The 17,233-nt window shown below is 38.6% G+C and overlaps 1 protein-coding gene across 1 annotated transcript in view; it reads left to right on the top strand.

Moving 5' to 3' along the window:
- Positions 1–12,938, top strand: part of LOC115614361 (contactin-6-like) — a 96,548-nt gene extending 83,610 nt beyond the window's left edge. Inside the window, 2 exon segments of the mRNA XM_030501153.1 lie at positions 691–859; positions 12,851–12,938. Coding sequence (XP_030357013.1) covers positions 691–859; positions 12,851–12,861 — 180 coding nt within the window. The 3' untranslated portion in view covers positions 12,862–12,938.
- The last annotated feature ends 4,295 nt before the right edge of the window (positions 12,939–17,233 follow it).

The following is a 17,233-nucleotide window of genomic DNA, read 5'->3' as shown; positions in this document are numbered from 1 at the left end:
TCCCTGTTTAGACAGCCTGAGCTGCTCTGCTGCTCTGTACCTTGGCCCAATGATTCATTAGCAAAAACACCTCCGTGCAAGCAGGTGTTGGATCCATCATGTTTAGTTGTAGAAATGTGCTTCCTAGATGCTACTATCCAATTTTCTGTCCTTTCTTGAAGCTTTTAAAAGCATACTGCTATGCAATGTCCCAAGTTTTCATTAACAGGTGGTAATTTTACACAGAAATCAATATATTTCTGTTTGACTACAAATGCTCACTACAACCAGGCAAAATTAAAAAACAAAACAAAACAAAAACAAAACCAAAAAAAACCTAAACCAAAACCACTAAAACCTTAGTTCCTCAAGCATTGGATGAGTTCTGGGTATAAAAGTTCTTACAGGTTGAAGTCTTCTTTAAAGGTGCATATTTATAGAACAGTGTAAGTGTATTGGATAGGGATTCATAACCTCATTCTAGCAGACAAAGGCTTTCCTGAAAGTTGGAGTAAATGCCCACTGTGGTCTCCATCACAAAAATTTGCAGAATATATTTCTATGTTTTTAATTAATTTTAATTCTCTGCAGGATGCTGATAGTGCTCTGAAAAGTTTGGGACATGACAGAAGATATTCTCAGCTCTCCAAAAAGCCATGAAAACCTAAAAATATATTAATAACTTCTGCTTTCTAATTCCTTTTAACTTAGATTTTGTACAGACAAAACAGACATAGCAAAACGCATATACTGGAGACAAACAACACTTCAGCTGAACTTCTGGTACCATTTGAAGAAGATTATCTTATAGAAATAAGAACAGTCAGTGACGGTGGGGATGGCAGCAGCAGTGAGGAAATTAGGATTCCAAAAATATCAAGTACGTGAGATCTTTTTTTCCCTCCTCTGAATGTTATTGCATAATAAGAAATCTGTGTTCCTCTAAATACAATAGATTAACAGATTTTCCATTACCATAGCTGGCCTCCTTTCTGTTGCGTTGTGATGCTGGGTTCATCAGCATTAGTTAATCTCTGGTACTCTCAGATTCATTAGCAGAGAAAGTATTTAGCACAACACCTAAATGTGACCTTATTTTTAGTGTAATGGCCTGTAATGCTCAGGGAAGAACAGAGAAATAAGTTTTTTTGATAAAGTCGAAGCTGCAGCTCTCATATATAACACAGCTCTTAATCTGCTCTGGAGCTGCTGAAGTTGCTGAGACAGAGAACCTCAGCCTGGCTCCATGCTGGAGTGGGGTTCCCAGGGTCCATGCCCTGCTCTCACAAGTACCTTATTTTTCCTGCAAAACAAAGCACAGTTTTGCAACAAACTAGCCAAAACCCTCCTAAAAACAATATTCACAGGGAGGGTGGGAAGATGTTTCAAAACCAGACCCCATGGAACTGCTGCTACAACTGAAAAGATAAATAAACAGAAGTAACATTTGTGGATAATGTTTCATTTTGGAAATAGAACAAAGATTACTGTTATGCTAGAATGCAGAGAAAACCTTTATTTGAGACAAATTTACTTTTGTCAGAAAACTTTGTGTGCTTATATTTTTACAGGTTTAATCTCTGGAGCAATAAAATTGTCCCAAAGGGTAAACCATATATTGACATCTGGGATCCTGCTATTGAATTCTATTCTTATATAGCCTTTTCTTTGATGATTAAAAAAATGCTCAGCCATGGACTTTTAAAAATAAACCATGTGTAGATTTTATCTTAACTATGACCAACATTCCTGATAAAGAAAAACAGTGTGGATGGGGCAGGGAGAAAGAAGTGGTCTATTATTGAGAAAATATTAGGTATCAATATTACATTAATTTAAAAAAAAAGCTTAAAAATTAATGGATAAATGTATATGCATTAATTTAATGGAGTGATGCCAAAGGTAACTTAAGATTGTAAAGAGAGTAATCTCAAATATTTTACAAACAGTATTTCTAATTGAAACTCCAGTATTATTCAATTAGATAAAAGCTATTTGTTTACTTTTTGCACTTGTTTTATTACAGAGGGTGTCATACAATGCATTATATGAAGTGTACTGTACTATTTTCTTCAGAAAAGGAAAACTTAAATAAAAGGAAGCATATGTACCAGCCCAAAGCCCTTCGAATTCCACAGAAAGACTTTCAATGGCATCAGCAAGCCTTGAATCAGGTCTGAATGAGACCATACCTTTTGCAATATGAGATACCTTACATATTCTTAAATACATTTTAAAGGATTTTTTCATACAAAGACTATTCTGACCAACAAAACTAGCAGAGATGTTAAATACCTTTTTTGAAGGGAGATTGAAATATATCTGTCTTCAAGCAGGTTCAGTTGCTTGCTCACATAATACTGTTGTGTGCTGCAGCTTGAAAGTGTAGATTCATCTTTGGGCTTGGTATGAAGCTAAATGAGAAGAACATTGATTTTCATCATCTTGAAACAGAAATAAAAGCACCAAATTAAGCCTTTCAGTCTACTGAGTTATTAGAATGACAAATTAAACATCAGAGTGAGCGTGGCTTTCAAGTCAGTAGATACAGCTCAAAATATGAAGTCACACTCATGTCAGCTTTAACATCCGATAAAAGGCATTTTTTTGTCTCATATCTGTCTTCCTTCTCACTTTACTCTGAAGTATATTTTCTTTCACCACTGTCAAATATGTGTTGTGTCATCTTTGTAACCATTTATAACTACAAGTGAATCAAATATCCCCCAATATTTTTTAAAAGAAAAATGTTCAAAAGGGGACGGTGATGTCTAAGCACATGAATAAGCAAAAGGCTAGAAGTTCATCTGTGCATGATAATCCTTCAAACAGCATCTTATCCATTCTTATCCATGGAAATAAGAGGCCAGATTGGCAGCAAGAGAGTCTAAAATGTGAATTCATATAGAAAGCTACCAAAACTTTGGTACCCGAGATTACTCCCAGAGCCCATATGCTGGACTTCAGGGACAACTCCACACACACTGACATAAAATAAAATTATAAAAACACTGCAAAAGCACATGCTACAGAACAAAGTCCAATTTTGATCTAGACTCTATAGGATGAAAATGACATTAAGTCCCTAGGTCAAGGTGTTTCACTTGGAGTTGCACTCACCATTAAGCATTTGCATCTTGTGTTGACATTATTGAAGCCAAAAAAGCATGTTTCATGTTCTCATGGCTGTGCAGCTGCAGTCTTATGGAAGAAGTGACTGTGAAATTTGGGGTTTTTTCTGTACTGTGGATAAGGAAATATCACTTACACCTGGTGATGTTTAACAATCTCCATATCAAATTCAGCAAAACATTTCACAGAATTGATTGTTATTTGGTGGAGCTCTTTGTATATGTCCTGGTTTTGGCTGGGATGGGGTTAATTTTCTTCCCAGTAGCTGGTACAGTGCTGTGTTTTGGCTTAAGTCTGAGAACAATGCTAATAACACACCAATGTTCTAGTTGTTCCTAAGTAGCACTTACCGTGATCAAGGAGTTATCAGTCTGTCATGCTCTGTCAGTGAGAAGGGGCACAAGAAGCCAGCAGGAAGCAGAGACAGGATACCTGATTCGTACTAGTCAAAGGGATATTCCATACCACAGAACATCGTGCTCAGTATAGAAACTGGGGGGAGCTGCCTGGAAGCAGCTGATCACTGCTTGGGACAGTCTGGTATCAGTCAGCAGCAGTGAGCGATTGTATTGTGCATCACTTGTATTTCTGGGGTTTTATTTCTCTCTTGTATTTGTTATCTCCTTTCTCATCGTCATTATTGTTATTTTTCTTCTTATTATTATTTTATATTTTACTTTATTTCAATTATTAAACTATCCTTATCTCAGCCTGCAGGTTTTACCTTTTTCAGATTCTCCTCCCCATCCCACCAGGGAGGGTGTCAGTGAGCAAGCGGCTGCCTGGTACTTAGTTGCTGGCTGGTTTTACACCATGACAGCATAATCCCTTCCCAGCAGGTCTCCAGCAGCAACAGGAACTGCCCTCTGCCTTGCTTGCAGACCATCTTGTGGCCATTAAGAAACAAGTACCTTTATTTTATTTTTTTCAGTGGATGATTTTTATCAGCTCATTTTATTTAATAAAGACCGAGTCGAAAATTCTTATATTTCATGACATAAATGCAATCCTGCTAAGTTTAAACAAAACATCACTTTTTATTCAAGTGAAGAGAGATTTTCTGCAGAGCAGTTATATACAACTGAATAGAAGGCCTGATAGATACTTAATTACAGGGAGGCTCTAGAAATATAGTGCCACTTTTAGAAGCCTGTCATCTGGGATTGCTACAAAGATGCTAATCGCAGGAGTTGTAAGGAAGAGGTTTAACATAGATTTCAAAAGAAGAGAAGAGTTTAGAAAGAAGTGGATATGGTGTTACAAATCTTGATAATACCCTAATGAAGTAAAAACCTTTTTCTTTGCAGGGAAAGTAAACAATGAATCACTTTTTCAGATTTGTTTTCATTTCTGTATGTATTACTGATGTTCTTTGCAAGGTACTTTTCTCACTGTAGAAGATGCCTTTCAAAATCGGGATCTTAATGTCTCCAGAGTTTAACCTCATAATTTCTACGTTAGTCCTGTTTTGTCATTCCCATGGGAGTAACCCTTTTAAAAGTAAAGAACAATCTAGAAGGACTGCTAACCTGAGTACATCTATTCCCTTGCTGACCTCCCTCAGAGCTGGAGCACAAGTGGGTTGCCAAGTGACTATTCTGCCTTCAGAGCAGAACTTCAGCCTTAAGGAGAATACCTTTAAATATAGATATCATGATAGCTCCCCCATCCTCCCTAAATCAGTGTAGCCCTCTAACTTGTGCAGGTTCATTTGTTTCTCTTTGGCTCCCCAATATTTTTTTGGTATTTCCCCAAGATGAACTGATGTCTGAGCTGCCCAAAGCAGTGAAAGTCCAGATTTCCTTTCTACGTGAAAGTGTTATTAAAGCACCTGATGCTGAAACAGAAAGAGTTCAGATGGCTGGCAGATTTCATTAAAAGAAAAAAATGTCAAAAAATAGTTTTGTCACTCATGGTTGCAGGAAAAACTTTGAAAATAGGAGCACTGTAAATCCCCTAAAACCAGAAGTCAGAATGAAAACTATGGAAAAAGTAAAACAAAAAACTCTGCAATGCTCCTGATTTTTAGCAACTAGGAAGCTGAATTAAAAACCCCATGTAAAGGTGTCCAGTACAGGGAACCTTGGGCCAAGTCTTAACAGATTTTAGAGGGACCAGAACAAATCACAAACCAGCCTAAGTTTTCAAAGAGCTGGAAGAGTAATATCTATTTTATTTTGATAACCTAAGAAAAGTACCAAAAAATGAAACAGAGCCACAGTCAGAGATTTACAGTTTAAATTTAACACATCAACAAAATATTTCTCCATGAAAAAAGCAATTTTGGGTCTATTCAAATGTTTCAGTTCACTTTAAACACAATGTTTCTTTGTGATTTAAGAGCATTTAGACTTTATTTAATGCCTTCTCCCTTCTTTATAGGGCGATTTTTGAATACAAATGCCAAGAAACTAAATAAAATAGCCCATGTGTGCTATTGTACCAGCCCTTAAATCAACATTATCCTGAAGTGCAGAAACACCCTGTGTTTCTGCAGGTCGTTGGATTGCAACCCTGGTGGACGACTTGACACAGAACTCTAAATCACACTTACATATAAATATGTTGTAAAAGCAGAAAAAGATTTTATTAATATCTCACTGTGCTGCAGTCACAGGAAATTTCCCCCAATGACTTTCAGAGCCTGTGTGAAAGAGAGAATTATTCTGCTGAGAGGTTTTGGGACGCACTGGGCTGTCATGAGCCTGTTTCTAGGGATCCCGCTTCCCTCCTCTACACCTCCACTGATTTTTTGTCTTCTCAGGGAGCACATGTTCAACCCTTTGCCTTTGCCTTTCCCTGGGCAAAAGCTAGGGTAGAACTTGTCCTACTCTGAATAAACCAATGACTTTGATCCCCTCTGGCACTGATATTTCCAAGGCACTGTCACTCCTAATTTCCCTCAAAGTGCCAGAGGAGTTGCTGCATCTTGGTGCTCCGGAATATTAGGTTTCAAGTGCTATGTAGATGCAGCCACAATACTGCCTTTGGGTGAGTGTGGATTGAGGTATGGTAATACTAACAGCAGACTATTGAACTGTTGCTACAAGGATGATGAGCTCTTCAAAGCATAGGGAGCGCAGGAATGTGCATCGCCTCACAGTCTGTGCATTATTTATGCCAAGGAGTGGTCCAGCCTAACTCAGAGATCACGTCTATATACTGCCTTCTGCTACTGAGTGTGAATTAATGGAGGGATGCCACTTACAGGATTGTTACGGACTGAAACTGTAAAAGAATGGTAAATGGTGCGTTCAGAATCATTTGCCTGTGTAAAAATTTAAATAAGGTTGCAGAGATTTCATATATAAGGCCCCTGGTCATCTGGCCATCTTCAGAGTGTTTGTAAGGATTTGGCATTTCTCTTGCTCTGACCATTATCTAATCAAAAAACTACATTGGGGGGGGCGAGGAGGGGGAGGGGAAGAGGGGAGGTGCGGGGTTAGGATCAGCGCTATTAAAATAGTTGTATAAAATATTTCTTGGAGAAATTTACCCATGTAGAAAAGGTCAGTTGGACATTTTGACAGCATGGTACAATAAAGGCCTCTAAATGGCTTCAATCATTCAGGTTTTTTTTAATGTGAACTTCTTTTTATCAGTTCCTAGCACTTAGTACTTGAAAATGTCTGATGTAGCAATTAAAATGTCATATTAGTAATACACTTCTGTATTTCTTTACTTAACCTATTCTATGTACACCAATATATTTCAGTACTGAAAAAAGGCTACGAATATTTCCCATCCTCAGAGAATGAATTGGAAAAATTCTGAAATACAAAAGGATACAAGGAGACCCCTTACAGTATGCAAGTTTTTACAAGATATGTTCAAGTCTAGAATATTTCCCAAAGGGCATGGGAGAAGGGCCAATTTAATTAAGGGACACTGCTGTGCATGGCTCTGGTTCTGGTCTTGCCAGAAATGACTGGTATGACCCTAACCTGCTCAGTGTAGCTCTATTAATTATTATGCAGAAGCCTGAAATCCCCCTTCAGCCCATACTCACCACCTGTGCACATACTACTGCATTCCTACTAATGCTATGAACAACTTCATGTCTATCACCACCTCCTAGCAATTTCTTTTTTCAGGACACATTCAGACCCATGGCGGAAAAGCCTAACACAAATTTTCGCAAATTATATTCGCATTTGACTCCTGCTTGTTTGCCAGCCACGCATGGAGGAACAATGCAGCTGGAGCAGAGGGACAGCTGCTGCAAGCAATGCTGCTGCCATGAGCCCAGTCTCCTTAGGCATAACCTTTTGTTTTTCCCTTACAAGCAGCATGTCTGTAGGCTCTGCCAGAGGTCTTGCATGGGACTGGCTATGGCAATAGGTAAAAAAAAGAGATGCTTAGGGTCAAGGTTCTATAAAAAGTGGAGGTGCTTAAAGGAACAATCCCTACAGCTGTTGGGGCTGTAAAATAACCAGATTGCAGGGCAGCCTTCCCTTCCTATTCAGCCTGGCCTTTTCCTCTTGAGGTACTGCACAGTGCCAGAAATCCCCTGTTGGCTGGCAGATTTTCAGTTGAGGGATATTTTCTGGGGCTCTCATTGAAGCAGACTTTGTGTCTGAGCACTGCTAGCATGATTTAATTACATTATTTGGCAGCCCTGCTATCCCAGAGATTTTTAAGCGAAAACAGCACAAATCTTCAAGTGTCCCACTGCCCTTAGTAGATTTAAAAGCCTATGCAGTTTGAGTGGGGTTTAGAATTTATTTGAAAGCCTTCTTACACCGGTACAATTTATCCACAGAGTCAGCAGTTTACATCGTATTGATTAATGCAGTTATTGATTTATTCTGCAATTGTACTGGCTGGGTATATACAGTAGTGGAAAGTGCTATTTTCCAGGAGTGATTGACTTCTTTCTTTATTGACTAAAATGAGCTGATAAAAATCATCCACTGGCTGAGCTAGAAAGTACTGGTTTTGTATTCCTGCTTTTTAGCAGAGAAAAGTAGGAGACAAACTGTGATGCAGAGCAGAGGAAGGAAGTTTCCAGGCTGAAACTCTATGATACTACCCTGGCTGGGTTAAATCCAGCCCACAATCTTAGTGAGATAACAAGCTGGAAGGATTGGATGATAAAAAGACAGACAGGCATTTGAATTTTGAAGAGCATTAAACTGCTGTTCATTCTTCTAACTTCAACTGGTGAACACATTTTTCAGACCTTGGTTTCTGTTTCTAATGCCTCTGTCTGCTTCATCCAGCAAAAGATTGGGAGCTTCGGTTGGGCTTCTGACGAGAAGGGCTCGAGGCATTCCAAAGTATCCCCAAAGGATAAAAATGCTGTTCTTTTTCCCGCTGTATAGGAAATGTGCTATCTGCAGCAAAGTTTAGAGCTATTCCAAGCACCTGTGCCAGCTGGCTGTGGCACACAGACATTGTTTTACAGTGCCATGAAGTGGATATAACTCCGTTTATCATGAGTGGCCTGAATGTCTATCCATTGGAGGAAAGAATGCCCGTTCCCATGAAACATGTGACTGTTTACACCACAATCGGCTTTCAGCTGTTTCTCCTACGTGGAGTGTTCTCTCTGGGCCAAGCAAAGTACACCTTTGAAGTGAGTACCTGGGTCATCGACACCAGGACCTACCCCACTGCCTATGCAGAGTATCTTGGACTTCCTGCAACTTCTCCATTTAATAGGAGCTTGGAAAATCTGAATTAACTTCAAAGGGCAGATATTCCTCAGGGGTAAATTCGCTCTGTTTTGAAGCTTTCAGTCAACCCGGGCTTCAAATCTATCCTGCACAATTTCTAAAAAACTTAAAAACAAAAACCAAAGAAAGCAAACCCATACATCAAATACTGAAACTCTCTCCCCCGCACCCTGAGGATTCAAGGCTTCTCTTACCATGTTAAATTTCAAATAGAATTAGCACTCCTGGAGAATCTGGCACAGCACACAGAGAAAGGGAAGAAAAGGCCCACAAAAGGCCAAGTGAAGATACATGGAAACAAATAAGAAATAAAAAAAGAGAAAATTTTGTTTCAAACTCTGCAGTGAAAGACACAGCATGAATTTTGTCAGCCCTTCTCCCCCCATTCCAGCCACCATGAGTGCTGAAGCCAGTTCCTGTTTGATTTTAAATGAGCCCTCAAAGCCAAAAGCTGCTTCAGATGATGATATAGCTAAAATACAGCAAACATACAGAAACATCAGTGGGACAGATCAATTGTTACAGCTCCAGAAAAAGAGAGAAAGAGTAAGGTGGGAAGCTGCAGAAAAGTTCTGCTCTAGCTGTCAGACTTTCCTGCCTGTTTAAAAAAAAGTAAAAAAAATGGGAAAGCAATGATCAGCTCTGAGCATCCAGAAATTTGGCAGTTCCATCATGATTTGATTTTATGAGTTTGCCAGAAAAAACATCATTTTACTGAGTGGGATTTCATGACAATGCTTTTGCTTACTCAAGGTCAGGAGAGGGGCAGAGGAACATTAAGGCTATTGTCCCATTAACAGGATGTTCCTCACAGCCACTTCTCTAACTCAAAGTCTTCTATTAAAGAAGCCATTTCCCTGCATACTGCTAGAATTGAAGCTAAAATAAAATATATTTTTCACTTTCCTACACAATGACAATTGGCAGTATTTGTGTTAAAGCTGGTTGGAAAATGTTTCGTAAAACAGTTTCCTGTCAGAAAACACTGTTTCTTCAGAGCAAAACATTAACAGGAACAGGGCGATTTTTGATGTTTTCAGGAGATGTATTTTCCAGTGACTCAGAATTACACTGAGTATTTTTTTTTTTCAATGTCACTGATTCTCTTTTTTTTTTTTCATATGATGCATGCACTGTTTTGCTTCACATAAACATTTTACTTAGTAGTTTTGTTAGGTTTATAATGCGTGATGTCTCTTGTTTACTACACCCCCTCCCACTCTACCTTGCTCCAGTTTTATGTTACGTTAGAAAATAATAGCATTTCTCCAACATTATTGGAAGAGGACTTTCTAATGTTTTCAAAAATAATCATTCAGAATAAATTTTAGAACCATTCCAGTTTTCATTCTCATTTCCAGTGGTAAGGAGTTCCGGAATTGTCTAGAGAATGAAATATTTTTACTCTTATTTCACGTAATCTCTTCTGCATGCAGTTTACAAGTCAGCATTGCTATATTTATTTTTATATATGTATATTCATATATTTGTATAAATGCAGTGTATAGTGAAATATTTAAAGCAAAAATATTATAGATGGGAAATAGCTTCTTAGAGAACATCTATGAACACCCACACTGTTCCAGTTCAAAGATATCACTAACAGAGATATTCCTCCTAGGCTACTGAGTTTCACAAGGCTTTAGAAAATGTCTTTTAAAGTCTAAGTCATAAAATAAATCCTTTGCTCCTGCTTTAATATACACACACCTCTCTCCTCATATCCCAGGTATCACCATTATCTGCTAGAAGAGAGATACTGGTATTCTGTGCCTATTGTATTGGTTGGCAAAAGATGAAGTTTATTCTATTAGGTAATGGATTTAATGCAGAGAATAGTTTGGTTTTATGGATTTACATTAGGTTTCACCTCTTCTCCTCAGAATGAATTTTCTGTCTCCAAAGAATGGAATAGACAGCTCCAAAATCACTGGGGCTGCCCCAGCGGTATCAGGTCGTGGATGCCAGCATGCGGGGGCACAAGCTTTTTCCACAGCTACATGCACCCACCCTTGGCACCCACAGAGGAGTTGAGTGCACCTTAGCAAAAATAAAACTAAAAATAAAATTTAGCAACTAAATGAGCTTTAATATATATACACACAAACAAATATGTGTGTATATATATGAAGCAGAAAACAGAGCGCTGTGTAGTGAAGAGTAATACATTTTTTACTTTCCCTCTCTCCCTGAGAAGGAAAATCATAAGAGTGATTCTGCAATAGTAGGCAGTGGTACAGCAGGCAAACATTGGTTATCTACAGCCTAATAATAATTTGTCTAATTTAGCTATGGCACTACATTCATAAGTATGAGCTCCCAATCATTTCTCTGCATTAGGAGATGTGTATTCCTTCTCCATTAACTCCTAGTCGCTGGAAGATTTCATCTATAAATACATCCTGCTATAAATACATGGCTGGCTCTCTCATTTATTAGTTGCTCTGAGGAAATAAAATGATAACATGCCTTGCACTTTAAAACTTTGTTTATAAAACATCTTCATAAAACCACTAAAAGGCACATATGAAATAAAATCACGGCCGTTTGCTTAACCATCATGCCAGCTCTACAATTGATTCTTTTTTTTAAGATTAAAGACATCATCTACAGTACAGCCACTTTGTGGCAGTTCACGACTTTAAGTATAATAAGCTGCCAGTACTTACTGATTCATAAGCACTCTGGGCTATGCTGGTACATAACCTTGGTATTTAATAAAATTAAATAGCCCAGGCAAAATTATGCCATTGGCTTTTTTAATCAGTGCAATAGTCCAGTGTTCAATAAGGCTTTCATCATCATTCAAGGTGGCCAGGATGCTGCCCATGTATCCATGGGCTTCTCCCAGCCAAGCAGGCACCGACAGAAAGATATGTGTCCTCTGAGGATGGGAAATTTCAGTTTGGGGAAACATACCATATCCTGATTTTATCAGAGATACTTGATTTTTATGACATTTCTTTTGAGGTCTAAGTACACTGAAACACCTACATATTATTCCATGCAAAGTCTTCATTAAAGCAAATGTGCTAGTAACCAAATACTGCAAGTAGTTTACAGAGAACTCTCAGACAGCAATGTGGATGACTTCATGTTTTAAAGAGCTGTCAAAAATGTAAGTACCCATTGGGGCTGGCAAGAAATCAGGTTTTTAGTGCTTCCCAGGGGTTTTTTGGGTTGCTTATTTTGTTTCTGGTTGGGAACAAAACCTAAAAATTTCTATTTTATTAGCAAAGAGTGCTTTCATGTTTTAACATTTACTTAATACTTCAGCATAATTATTTTGCATTTAGATTAATGCAAGACAGACATTTTAAACAAAAACATGTTTTTAAAAATTAAAATGGGGAACATTCTTTTGGTTGGATACTAAAATACGTTTCGGTTTGGTTTGGTTTGGTTTTGGGGTTTTTTTCCCATCAGTAACACATTTTCTTCTGCTTTATTGTGATACAACTCTGTTACTGCCAAATCCTCCTAAGCTGTTAAAGCCAAAAAAGGCGTCAAAATGCCATCAGTGTTCTTCTGCTGTTGTGCTCAGCCCCTGTGGGATCTTTGGGCTATGGGCTCACCCTCTCAGGGGGTCAGAAGGAGGTGGCAGCTGTCCCTCTCCAGAACGTTTGTTCTGTGAGCCACTCTTTGGCTTCTTACCTTGAGTTTTTGTTTCTACCCTCTACATGACAAGTTTTGAGTGGAAATAATTTTATATTAGCGAATGAAATTATCCAAAACACAGTGTAGAAAAAATACCCACAAATATCTCCTACATATTTTCTATTCTGCAAAGATTAACGTACAAGAAGTGATTAACTGAAGCTTTACTTCGCAGACGATCTCTCAGGCCTAACAGCATACTCACACAGTCAATATTTTTGCAAATGTTTTGATTAATAAGTCTTTATATAGCCCACTGCAACTTTGGAGAGTTAAATTGATGCTCTCACTATTTGGAAAGCACACTCTTTTTCCCTGCGTGGTTTCCTAACTCAGGCTCATTAGCCCAGAGTAAAGAAAACAAATAATGCTGGTGAACATGAAACCTTTTACTTTAACCACAGAAACACTCTGAGGTACAACACTGTTTGGAGGCAGCTGTGTTCTCTGCAGAAGAAGTCATCGTCCCCACCAGCCTCCTCCAGCACCCTGGCTCTGCTCTGGAGCATCAGCTGCTCCCAGAGCAAATGCATCTGCAGGTGCCCAGCACCACTTCCATCCCCTCTCACTGTATTCACAAAATACAAACCAAGAACCAACATCCCTCTGACATCAGCCCTCCATTAAGGATCTGCCTCTGGGAGGACAACAGTCCTTGAACATCCACTAGAATGGAAAAGATTTCACTGCAAGCTCTCACGTTAAAGATGTTCATCTTTTATGCTGGAGAGTAAGTTCATTCCTGCTTTGCTATTTGCTCTGACTTGTGTTTAATGCCACAAGCACAGAGTGATTCGTGTCCAGCTTGAAAGGGCTTTTGAATAACCTTTGAGCAAAAAGGGCCCGGTGGAGGCATGGGTGGGCTAAGCTTGCTGTGGGGCTTGGCACGAGGAACTGGGCTACCAATCCTGCCTCCTCTGCCAGGATTACAGAGGCTCAACACCATCTCACTGCACCTGGACACATAGCTATGTTTAGATGAACATCATTATTGCCTGTCTATTGTGGGAAAACTCCTTCATTAATAAACTTGGTCAGAGTCAAGGGACAGTCAAAGTCTTGTGGGGTGCTTCTGTTAGAGAGAGGAACCAAACAATAGATCTCTTTGGCAGTACCCTATCATCTATGGGGAAAAAAAAGTAAAAAGGTTTCTGGCTGTTTTCTGATGCAGAAGATCGAACACTGGAAACCAATTTTTCTCACAGCTCTGTATGTACCTCCCATAGCCTCTAATTCTCTTCACTTTCTTGATGGCATTTCTAGTCCCCTCATGCACTCTTCTGGACTGCTTCTTGTATCTGGCATTGGCACTTCAGCAAATATATATGTATATCCACACAAGCCCTCAATCTATAATCAAAGAAACTTCTCCTCTGCAACAGGGCAGTGCCAACGGCTCTGGAACAGCAGGGTGTTTTCATTGAACAGCCTTGGGGTTTCATCACTGCTCCCTATTGCTTCCATTTTTTATGAACAAAAGAAGGACTTAGCAGCTCCTTCCATCTATCCAGACTGAAGTTTGGATGTCACATCCAGTGACTTTTCTAAGGTTTTACCTTAGTCTGATTCTTGATAATAGAAATACAAAAGGCACCATAATTCTACATTTAATGTATCTCCAAGAGAGTGAAGTACACTTAGGCTATACTGATACTGCACAAGGTGCCATTTTTTATAAAGAAGTACCAGGAAAGCACTCAAGTGCAAGACAGAAAGCTCGGTATCATTTTTTTAATAGTAATGGAGTATATTAATGAGAAAAATTTGGACCCCAGCATTATAACTCTTCCAGCAGATATTGTCATTACATGCATTTCACGTTATTACTAATTTCATATTCAGCATACCAGGACCATTAATTCAGATTTTGTCTGCATCTGAATAAGCCAGATTACTTAAGAAAATAAATGTCTCTATTACTTTTTATAGTGTTGAAATTAATTTACAGTTCCAGTTTGTGATAACTAAAATTGAGAATTAAAACTATATTTGGTACCTGAGATTTCCCCAGAGATTAGCATTCACGAGGCTGTAAAAATATTAACTACTTTAAATAATGCTTGCAATATTTTCTAGGGTTATAAAGCATCTTCCCTTATCCCATTTTAATTTATTTAGTATCTATCTCTTTAAGCCTTCCTTTTAGCATATTCATACCACTGGAAGATTAGACCGAGAGCACTGCATTAAAAGAAATGCCTATTTACAACAATGGCATGTAATACAATATGTATTTCCAGGGGCTTTAAAATGCATGCAAATAAAAATTTTAATAATGGTCTTTAAGGGCTCTTCAGGTTGCTTTTGTGCTATGAGAAAAGTTGAAGTTGAGTAGGATTTCTTGAAGCAGAATGGTATCAAGTCAACAGTGGAGTAGATAAAACCTTTAATAGGAAAAAGGAACTCAGTAAAACCACACAAAAAGGCAACATTATTTCAGATTGATCTCTAAGAATCATGGGTAGCAAGAAGAGAGAGATGAGGGCATCAGAGCTGGAGTCTTCAGGCTAAGCCAGTGGAGATACCTTAAGATCCTTTCTGACTCTCTGGTAGTTGTTCAATCTCCGCTCCAGTCAACTCCATACCTCCAACTGTAGGGTGGGATGTGCTGCACTTCTCACCTCTAACTATCCTGCTCTGCATCTCCGTGTAAATGGTGCCTTCACCCGATGCACCTGGTTATCACTATTGCTACCCAAAAGTGGGCAATAATTTTAACAGATATATATATATATATTATATGGGGGTTTTTGGGGCTTTCAGTATGTACCCAAGTCCTCAATTCCTGCCTGTCAGACATAGACTTCATTGAAATGAATGAAGGCTGAGCTGCTTATACAACTGGTTGATCCAAGCAGCTGAAGCTTAAAGAAAACCATCAAATTTCATAGAAAATTGGGTGAGCTGGGCATGGTTTGTAGGGTTAGGTTCTCAATCAATAACATCTGTTCTAAGATGTCCCTTGTAGAAAGAGGAAATAGGATTTAAATTTAAATCCACAGATTGAACAAGAAGTAGAGTGGCAGACTCACAGCTAGCAAAGTGCAATACTCCCTTAGAGGGTTTGGTAAATACTTGCCTGATTTTGATATTTACTGATTTAATGAAATATCTGCGTAATTGTATCCATCTGCAGAAAGTTCAAAGCTGAACAACCATGTAGCAGTTTGATCTAACCTTTTGCTGGCTTCTTTAAATTTAATTTTGGTTTGAGTGGCATAGATGCAGTAATTGGAAGGATATTTTGTCAAGGGAGCTGCTACAGAAAGCTCTCAAGTTACTGTTAGGACTATGTGTGATGGTAAATAATTTTGCCAGATCTCCTGCAATAACAATTTTTTTTGAAAAAGGTAATTTCTTTGACCACATCCATATAGACATTAATTTCCTCTTGGGTGTTACCGAAGAAGACATCATCTTCCCAAAGACTTCTATTTGCTTACACTAATACTAATTTTTTATTAAATTGAAGGGGTTTCTATAAGGGATTTTAGGATGATAACGTCTCAAGCTGAGTTTCAACAGTCAAGTTCATACTCACCAAATAGCACTGCCTCAAGCTTTAATTTAAACAAAAAAAAAAAAATACTGTTCTTAATTCTGAAGGACAGAACCCAAATGCTTGAGTGTCATTTTATGAAAATTGCCCTTACATCACAAGTGAGTCTCCAGTGTTCCATGGCTGTGCCTTTGCAATAATGGTTTAAAATGGAAACATTTATTTTCCCCAGTTTTTCATAGACTACAGAAGAAGCAGGGGGCTAATTACCAATACTGAGCTGCAAGGGTCAGATCGAGAGGAAAAAATGAAACTAAATGTTTCAGAAAATAGGTGAAGGATCCTGCTGTGGCAAATTTGGATTATTTAGCCTAGTGATGTTCGTTTTTTTTCCCTGTAATCTATAAGTTATAGTGGAGTTTGGGTGCTTTTAGAGTATCGAGCTGGAACTAGCAACTACACATAGGGACAAAATCAGAACTGGACAAAACAAGCTATTAAAATATTGAAGGGCTATTTTCCTGTTAAAAACAATGCATATTTAAATTTAAAGATACATATAAAATCAAAAGCTGAGAATATAGATATATATTCACAATGGAAATAAATACACTTCAGACGTTCAGCAGCAGTGACACAACTTCAATTTTTATTGCTCTTTAATTGCAGGTAGGATACCTACTTAAAGAGAAGTATCCAAAATAGGTGACTGGAAAAGGAAAGGACTGAGTTTATAAGTATTTTATCAGTAAATTATGCTTGCTTCTATGTCACCCCAACATCCTGGCAGGAAAACTAAGTGGAACTGCTACATGTCTGTCAAAGACGGCCTCATTGTCACATTGTTGTCTGATACAAAGGGCAAAACAAAAAACATTGCCCAAATCTTTGGGTGAGTCAGAGTGAGCCTTGGCCTCAAAAACACAGATATAAAAGTATTGAAAAGCAACATGGAGCTGGTTGAGCTGCCTTTTGAGTCCAAGCCCAGACTGCTGCTGCTCCCCATGTGCCTTGTCCTCGTCTGCCACCCTGAGACCACCATCACTGCAGGCAGCAGGGAGGTGCCTCCTCTAGATCTGAACAGAAACCCCTGAATTGCCTGATTAGCTCAATTTTGACAGAGCCAGAGCAGTATTAGAAGACCCACATAGTCATTGTAGGACACCCGAAGGCCTGGTTACCCCCTTCATGTTACACAACCCTGTAGGACTGCAAGAGCAGATAGATAGTACATGTACACTGATAGTACAATGTACACTGAAGACATTGGCACACAGAAAGCTTGACA

Source organism: Strigops habroptila, chromosome 11 (genome assembly GCF_004027225.2).
Source record: "Strigops habroptila isolate Jane chromosome 11, bStrHab1.2.pri, whole genome shotgun sequence".
NCBI lineage: Eukaryota > Metazoa > Chordata > Aves > Psittaciformes > Psittacidae > Strigops > Strigops habroptila.
This window is presented reverse-complemented; position numbering and strand designations above follow the sequence as displayed.